We start from the raw sequence: 9,620 nt of genomic DNA, 5'->3' as shown, positions 1-9,620 counted from the left end.
GAGTTGTTCAGCTTGTTATCATTGTATTTTAACCGGAACTGTCCATTTAAGATTGATATATTCATAATTTTCTCTATTTGATGAATTTACCGCCAAATTTAACAGCTCAGTCAGACCGTATCAGCGTCAATATTGCGGTGTCGGCTTATGTCAACAGTATGATGACAGTTTGTTCATTCCATCAAAAATGAACTATGCTTTGACATATAAGTCTCTGAAACCTTAGTCACGTGGATGTGATAAGTCAAAGTACAAAAAATAGGCTGCATATTCAGACGATATTGGACGCATAATTCATCTCTATTTGGCAAGGTATAATGTGTAATCGAAAAGTTGCAGCAATTGGCATTAAACAATTGATTTCTGATAAAACTATTTGAAGTTTTCCAGTGGTAAATTTTTATTGCAAAGCAGCGGAAGTGGCGAAGCAGCATGAATATTACGGACCTTGGTTTTGACTGCCTCGTGCAATGTTTCTGGCATTTGAGCATTGAGGACCTTCTAAACGTTTTCGATGCACATTGGGCGTTAAAGCCTGCCGCTCGACACGTATTCAAACGGACGCATGGACATAAAATGATTCGTTTTGATCAAATATTCAAATGTGACTATCTGCGCTACCTACGATACCTTGGCCTTTTCCGGTTCTCGGACAAAATGGTGAGTATCTACCAATTGAAATTGTGCTTCCAATTTTTGCGTTGTTTTGGTGACTTAGTTCATGACATCGACTTCATTTTCTGTTACGGAAAACGTCATGAACTCATACCTCGTCAATGGGAGCATATATTTGTCCATCAATTAAATAAATTTTGTTGTGGGACTTTGACCCAAATCAGATTTGACGGGAGTTTGGTGAATTACAAAAATTCGGATCTGAACGTACTGACAAAACCGTTTGTAAGGGTGGAAAGACTGAAGAGCCAAATTTTTTTCCCACCTCAATTTAAACTTAATGTTTTATTCCCAAAGCTACGTGAACTAGAATTGTTAAACATTAAGTATGATCCGGCTACGTACGACGGAGACGTATTTCTGAACAACGACTTCATGGCAAATCGTTTCCCTTACCTGGAACATTTGACGATTAACTTAGAGCCGAGATACAGATACGAAAAAGAGAATTTTGCCATCGCCGTGCGTTTAAGTCCGAATATCAAAGCTTTAAAGGGCAACATATGGTTTGAAGTATTGTTCAAACCGAATCTCTTTGTTCCCCTTTGGAATGCAGACAGACATTTTCAAATTCTGGAAAACCTCGATCTTGTCGTGAATCTTCACTTTAAGCCTCGATTGACTGAGATTCTCACGACAACAGCCAGCCAATATTTACATTTCAAAAATCTCAAAGAGCTAAGAATTCTATTTTGCGATCAATCCATTGATGACACAGTTACTGAATGGAAATTTCCGTTTATCTGCGAGAAGCTAGAATCATTGACCCTTCTTTCTTCGCACGGTCGACTCAAACAATTTTCCAATATATTGAACAAACATCCAACGGTGAAAAAACTCGAGATTAAATACTATGGTATGGCAATGACTGCCGATGAATGCTCAACAATTTCGAAAGCGTTCCCATTGCTGGAGGAGATTATTTTCAAAACGCTGCCCGAGGATATCGGAGGAGCTATTAACATGTTTGGTTCATTGAAATGTTTCAAATATTATACGACTCCAACAGACAGTTATTTTGTTGCTGGTCACATCTTACGTACGCTTACTGGCTGGTCAGTTTCGAATATAATATTAGATCCTAGGACAGATACTCACCGATTAATTCAAGGGCAACGTAACAATTGAAACGGTTAACGGAACACGTATGTTCGGCTCAAATACAATTACTGTTAATCATTTAAATGTTTCATCCAAGGTTCTGAAAGAACAGGTTAAGACACTTCTGATATGATCACGTAGGCTGTGACACACAAATAAATAGATGCTCTTTATTGAACAGACCCATTACGGATTGTTTGAAATGTAAACTTGATAAAAACAATTTTTTCTTCAAGTTGACATTTCAAACAACCTGTAATGAGTCTGTTCAACAAAATGTATCTATTTGTCAAATTCAAAGTTCTGAAAGTACAGGTTACGACAAACCACGAAGGCGGGTGACACCAAATTTTATAAACAGATAGTGTGAGAAATCAACTTGAAGAAAATATTTTTCTCGAAAATTCAGAATTTTGTTTTTGTTAAGTTCCATTTTACATACAAACTTCGCAGCAGTTGACTCAATTGTGTGTCACCGCCTTCGTGATCAACTCAGGGTTTTCTTAACCTGTTCTATCACAACCCTGGTCAAAATGTGTATGTCACCGGCCTTTGTGGGTGTCTCATGTCTCAACCTGTTCCTTCAGAACCTTGGTTCCATCCACCAATCTAACTATTGGTGGTGTCATTTGAGTTTCATCTAGTACTTCAATTGCAAAAATTATTTGATGTTGAAATTGATTTACATTATTGATCAGAATGTTATGTTTAATTTTTAAGTTTAATTTTTAAGTTTAATTTTAGAATATACTTGAGGTCATAAGTAAAGTTTAGGTCTTGAAACTTGAATATATTTTTTAAGAGTTTTTATACATAAATTATCGAAATGTAATTTGGTATTCAATCACAACTTACCAGCTTTGAAAATCGATAAACTGATCGAATAAATTAGCATGATTGTTAACGGTATAATAACGAAATATTTCAATAGAATGCATTTTTAATACGTTGAAGACTTTTACAACTAATTTAAGATGAACTGGAAATAATATGATCGATAAATATTTGCGTTTTGGTCAAAAGAAACTTACCGGAACAACTACATGACATAGTTTGATATAATGAGAAAGCTTACACTAGACGAATTAATGGACGTTTTGTTACAATACAAGTTTACTGGTTGAAAAAAGACGTCACCTGAAGGTAACAATACAAGGGTACACAAGCCAAGATTTTTATCGTTAACTGTGACTATGTGATCATCCATCAAATTATTAATGTCAGTGTCATCAAAATTAAGTCCTAAATAATTCGAGAAATACCCGCTCTATTCTCCCATTGAGGGGGTATGTTAGGGATGTATGTGGTAGGTAATAGGCTACTTCTACGAATGGAACGCACTCACTAGCTGTGGGTAAACAACCATTTGACTGAGTGAGTGCGAAGCAACAGAGATATATAAAAATATGTGTTATGCTGTTTCTTCAAACTCACGTAGTCAAATGGCTGTTTACCCCACGGCTAGTGAGTGCGTTCCATTCGGCGAAGTAGCCTGTTTCGATGACAGCTCTGAAATAGCGATTCATTGGTTATTTGGATCACAAGGGACGAAAGTAAAAAAATTCAACCGTGTGCGAAGTTTGCAGCCCGTGGCCGAAGGCCAGGGCGGCAATCGCACAGGTTGAATTTTTTTACGTCGTGCCATGTGATCCATACAACTTTTCATTACAATAACTACGAAAATTGTAATTTGAGCTTCCTAAACACGTTCCAACTGATGAAATTTACCGAAATATGCTGAAATATGCGGGGGTCCAGGGGGCGGCAGCCCCCTGGTATAAGAAACAAGGCATCAGAACAGTCGGAGCGTTTGCTGCGACTTAGCCCCGTACAACCCGTAATTCTATTTCGTTCGCAACCATTATACGTCCGTAGCCCTAATAAGCCCGGAACCCTAATACGTCTACAACCCTCTAATGCGTCTGTTACCAAAATGCAAGTCAAGTTGCGCATTGTCAAATTTACTGAAACTGTTCATTTTTAAAATTGCGCATAGCGCAATTACGAAAGCCCGTACGAAGTACCTTTCAAATAAAACCAACAATTTACGACATTATTTTAGAAACCCAAAATATTTTGCCAACTTTCCATTGGGTATTCAATTACCTCTCAAATGAAACAAAAACTATCAAAATCGGTTGAGATTTACTCGATTTATGTGCAAAAAGCACTTAGGGCCGAGTAGCGGCCTTAGTGCAAGGGCCCAAATTTGAAACTTTTTTTGCCATCATTCTATTCGTCATTCAATTATCTCTCAAATGAAACAAAAACTAGCAAAATCGGATGAGATTTACTCGATTTATGTGCAAAAAACACTTAGGGCCGAGTAGCGGCCTTAGTCCAAGGGCCCAAATTTGAAACTTTTTTCGCCATCATTCTATTCGGCATTCAATTATCTCTCAAATGAAACAAAAACTAGCAAAATCGGATGAGATTTACTCGATTTATGTGCAAAAAACACTTAGGGCCGAGTAGCGGCCTTAGTCCAAGGGCCCTAATTTGAAACTTTTTTCGTCACGTTCTTTTCGGTATTCAATTACCTTCCATAAAAAACTAAAACTAGCAAAATCAGATGAGATTTACTCGATTTATGTGCAAAAAACACTTAGGGCCGAGTAACGACCTTTGAGCCCTCCCAACAAGCCCACGTTGCATCTTACCCAAAAACAATGTTCAGCAACTTTGTTCTTCTCGTCAATACCTTTCATTTGATATATCACAAGCAGCTATTGCGTGCGCATTTCGGTAGATATCGTCGAAAGACTGAAAAACACCTATAGGGCCCTAGCTCTGGAAGGGCCGACCCTACCATGCCCATTTTCGAACTTGACCTTACTTTTGTCGATACCAATTGGGGAAAAAAAGAATTTTGAAAAAAGGTTGTGATTTACTCTAGCTAGAGGGGTCACGGACGGACGGACGGACGGACGGACGGACGGACGGACGGACATTTTTTTTATTGCGGATTCGTCATCTATGAACATAACCAAATGCTTTGCCCTTACTGTCTGCTTCCAATTCGACGTGTTACAAACGGCATATTAATCTTATAAGCCCCCAGTACTTCGTACGGGGCTAAAAATATTAAATTATTGACAACGTTCTTTTCTATCACAACAATCACAGCGATCACAACGACACCAGACTGAACACATGTTGTTGCTGTCATTTACTTTCGCATCTTCGTTTGAGAGCCGAAAGTACTTTCGCTCCTCTGTTGTTGCTGTCATTTACTTTTGCATCCTCGTTTGGGGGGCGAAAGTACTTTCGCACCTCTTGTGATGTCGTGGCTTACTGAGAGTTGAATTTTTAAACTTTCGCATCTCATTCGGGAAGCGAAAATTACAATTTTCGTAGTTAGTGTAATGAAAAATTTTATGAATGATCCCTATTCGTATAGAGTAACAGTGACACTTCACCGAAATCAACATACACTCTTTCTCTAGCAACACAATTCGAGTTAAACTTTTTTCATTGGCACTGAGTATGTTCTTAGGGGTCATTCATATCATGCTCCGAAAGAATTGCGAATCTCGTGAAAAATCGTGCAACTTTTTCTGTTTTTTAAGTTTTCATACATTTTTGAGAGGTCTGTAAAACGCCGACCTTAGCGTGACATACTTTACAAAAAAAACCCTTAACAATTAATTGTTTAAAGACAAGTTTTGTGTTCAGTTAACGTTTTCAATTGAGTTTATGACAAAAATTTTCAGATGTCAATAATGACAACGTCAAAAATGTCAATGTCAAAACTGTCACTTCACGACAAAAAGTTTCGATGTGCTTTGACTCTTAGAGCCAAACCACATCGAAACTATTTGTCATGAAGTGACAGTTTTGACATTGACATTTTATTTTTGACATCTGAAAAATATCGTCATAACCTCAATTGAAAACGTGAATTGTACACAAAACTTGTCTTTAAACATTTAATTTTGAACAATTTTACAGTGTTTTTGTAGCCTTGTTGTAGTTTTTACGATAATACTGAAATATTATTCAAAATTAATTGTTTAAAGAGATGTCTTGTGTGTTCACGTTTTCAATTGAGGTTATGACGAAATTTTTCAGATGTCAAAAATGACAACGTCAAAAATGTCAATGTCAAAACTGTCACTTCATGACAAAAAGTTTCGATGTGGTTTGACTCTTAGTTTTGTGAAAATGACAGCTCATTCGACATCTCAAACGACATTGACAATGTTCTATATGATCTGCCGGATCTGCCACAAAATAAACAACATTTTTTGAACCGCCACAAGTATAAATTTAATGAGATCCTTAGAGGCACAAATTTTAAATTTTTAGTTCACTTTAAAAAATGTAGAAAAGTAGGTCATTTCAGATGAAACATTCAATTATCGAAACCAAAATACTTTCAACGACTGGAGCATGTGTGCCCAAAATATAGTAAGCCGGCAACTATCACTTTTTATAATGAAAACATAGTAGGGTTGCATACGCAGGCCCCTCTTCGAAAATCTGTTCTACTACTTGGTTGCAGATGCTATATGATAGAATCAATTTCATTTGAATAAAGATTTAGTCGGCTATGTTATGTAAGGTATCACCAAATTATAGCCTCGTCTCACTTAACTATCGCTCAACTATTGAGATCGAATACATTAAATAGACTTTACAGCGTGTTTGTTGTCGATTATCTGTGATGTTCCACTGCACCGCACAAAATTTAAATTTTCTTTTATTCAGACAACCTTCCATTAATTTCAGAAACAGATGGTATAACAAGATTTGGTACTAAGCTAAAGATTAACTTTTACCGTCAGTACAGACTACGGACGTGATGGTATATTATCAGCAAATCTGTTACTTCTCTCAGTTTTAAAGGTTGTGTTTTGCAAGATCTTATACTTCATTAGTTTTGACATACAATATTACATTTAAGAGAACCCTAAATATAGTTCGTCGCCTTCGTCATTCCAATGGATTTCCTAATTATTTAATAATATTTTACATAACTCAAGATAAAAATATTGAAAATTAGGATTTATTGTGAATTTTGCTGATCCGAGGCGAAACTGAGGTCAATAAACATACGAAAATAGGACTTTTTATTTTTATCCCGAGTTATAGGGCGTCGAAAGAAGTGCTTGAAACATGAAGAGTACAGTTTCCAACCCATTGTATTCGTTGTATAATGTATAATGTATAATTGTTAGTAAATGCAACCTCTCATTAGGCCATTGCGATAGTTAAGTTACAAAGGGGCGACACAAACTGGCAATGGAATGAAACATTCGAACATGCTAATTTATGTGGGTCTAGTGGCGCAGTGAACAAATGCTATGCACAATTTCACATTGGTCAACATATAATTGAAATCAACGATTTTAGGCGAATAACCTTTAGTTTAATTCTTTGGAGTATTCCTACTAGCATTCTAGGTAGCTTATTACCAGCTGGGAAAGGGGTAATAGCTTGATGTGAATTAAATCAGAGGTTGGCCATCATATTAGTTGATTATACTTTAGGATTATTCTAGTTCTTTTAACCATAACAAATAACGTTTCTGAAAAATTTCCCATTATATTTGCGTGGACAGTTATTACTGGATGAACGACTAATAATAAGTTCGTTGTTCGTAACTTAGTCAGACACTTTAAATTAATTTTCCGATAAAAAAATCGTTTTCCTTTCTCATTCAAAAGTCACCCTTCAGAAAAATTATAGCCAATACTCAACAAGACTTGAGGACTCGAAATATAAAGATTTGATTTTATTGTCCATATAATGCTACGAGAACTTCATCCGATAACTTAAATCTATCGTTGAGTATATTTTATCAGAATCAAATGGATTTTGATTATAGATTTCCTCTATAACGAATGCATTCAATATCCAAGAAAACGTTGTTCGAGTATGCAATAATCTCCACTCAATTGAATGAAATGAAAGGAAATCGGAAGGCTTACTACTTACGAGTGTATACAGTGTACCGATAATTATTTTAGCGCTATTGAAGGCGATTTATATTTATTTTATAACCAATGGTCGATTAGTTGAAATATTTGTGCGATATCTTTTAGCATTAATCACGGTGCAATGGTGCATGGATTTGGAATGAATGAATCGAAATGGATGTGAAAGTAGAATTATGATTATTGATCCTGTATAATTGAATGTAGGGCAATAATAGTGTGTATAACGATGATTGTAAATATTCCTAATTCGTCGGGTCAATCCATAGAATTATACTCGAGAGGTGGCATGGTGGCGCTGATGCTAATGCAAAAATTACATTGGCACCCAGGCATGTTTAAAAATTACAGTGCCACCATATTGTCATCTCTCGAGTGAAGGTCTATGGGTCAATACTGTAGCTACACATAGCAACGCGAAAGAGTCATAATTCCAATTTTTCTTTTGTTATACTGTCAAACTTGGCAGAAGAACAAAAGAAAAATTTAGGTCTTCCGCGTGTCGCTATGCTTAGCTAGAGTTAAAATCAAAAACTGATTACTGACCTTTGGCATTTTCTCATATTTTTTTGTAAAAACAGAACAGACCTCTTAATGATGAGTTAATTCCACACATTCAAACCACTGACTGCATTCGGTCTGAAGAAAAATCTACAAAATAAAAACCACCAAACCTTCGCTATAAACCACATTCTCTATTTAGTCTCTTTGTATAAATTAAATTTCTTGCTCAAAAATCACTTCCACAATAGCTTTTGTCTTGAAATAAAGTGTACGTCGTCTCATCCGCTCCGCGCTCCAATAAATCACATAATGCCGATATATAAGTCTGTGCCATTTGCAGTGTTTCAAATTTCGACAGTTTATGATCCGCTCCCAGCGATGGCACAACATCCCGTAACTTATCGAACGCTTCGTTTAATCCGCTCATCCGACGCCGTTCACGTGCATTGGCTGCTAGTCTGCGCTTTTTCATTATCGCAATGTTCGGCGATATGGACTTTGGTTTCTTCGGTGCGGTGGAACCTTTTCGTCGACCACGAGCTTTTTGGTTGTCTGAATTCGTTTTTGGCGATGAGTCTTTGGTTTTTCTTTGTACCGGTAAATTGGAGTGCTGTCGAATTTCACACGAATTTTCCACCACTGAATGATCGTATCGTACCGATGAAGAGGATGAGTCCACTAAACTGTTTTGTATGGGCCATGGTGATTGGTATGGTGAATTGAATGGTAGTGATGATGGCGTTGATGTGTATGGAGGACTGTTGGACAATATCGAACTGGTTTCTTCGGCGGAACTGTACGATCGGTAAAATGATAGGTCCATCATGAATGCGGGCATGTATCCGTGTATTTGTGATGAGATTTCCATTTTTTTTATAATTTATTTAGAAATGAAACATAAACCACTTCAAGATCACTCAACAAAATTCGTTACAATCAAATCGGTGAGTTTAGCAAAATTAAAGTTTTTTTTTCCACCACCCGCTCATCGAGTGGTTCACAATATTCAACACAACAAATCACTTGAGGTTCTTCGATCGAATAAAAAAAAAATATTTCCCGCTTCCGAAAAATCAACAATACAACTGGTACACCTTGTGAAGGTTCTATTGTTGCGGTGTTATTGAGCTCATCAAATGGACTGCCGATTTACAGACCTGCAATTCTTCCGACCTTTAACAACATTCTACATTCAGTGTTGTTGTTGTTTTTACCCATAAAACTTTTACATTAAAATCCAAAAAAAAGTCCATGTGTTCGATGAGGTTGAAAAAAAAATAAAATAAAAATAAAAATTGTGGTTCTGGGGTAGGGATAATGTAAACCTTCTTTGCATTTCGTAATGAATGATAAAATGAATATAATTGGGGTGTCTTATACATATACTATACACACCATCAG

General features: G+C 36.5%; 2 protein-coding genes across 2 annotated transcripts; one reads left to right on the top strand and one right to left on the bottom strand.

Moving 5' to 3' along the window:
• Positions 1-229: 229 nt before the first annotated feature.
• On the top strand, positions 230-2,018 carry LOC119078893. Its single transcript, XM_037186623.1, has 2 exons — positions 230-312; positions 383-2,018. Exon 2 carries the CDS (start codon positions 433-435, stop codon positions 1,801-1,803), a length of 1,371 nt encoding a protein of 456 aa, XP_037042518.1. The 5' UTR covers positions 230-312; positions 383-432; the 3' UTR covers positions 1,804-2,018.
• Positions 2,019-8,326: 6,308 nt separating this feature from the next.
• Positions 8,327-9,324, bottom strand: LOC119078892 (basic helix-loop-helix transcription factor amos-like). Its single transcript, XM_037186622.1, has one exon. The coding sequence runs from the start codon at positions 9,085-9,087 to the stop codon at positions 8,446-8,448; it is 642 nt and encodes a 213-aa protein (XP_037042517.1). The 5' UTR covers positions 9,088-9,324; the 3' UTR covers positions 8,327-8,445.
• Between the last annotated feature and the right edge of the window lie 296 nt (positions 9,325-9,620).

The sequence above is a fragment of the Bradysia coprophila genome, unplaced genomic scaffold (assembly GCF_014529535.1).
Source record: "Bradysia coprophila strain Holo2 unplaced genomic scaffold, BU_Bcop_v1 contig_297, whole genome shotgun sequence".
In the NCBI taxonomy this organism is placed as follows: Eukaryota; Metazoa; Arthropoda; class Insecta; order Diptera; family Sciaridae; genus Bradysia; species Bradysia coprophila.
This window is presented reverse-complemented; position numbering and strand designations above follow the sequence as displayed.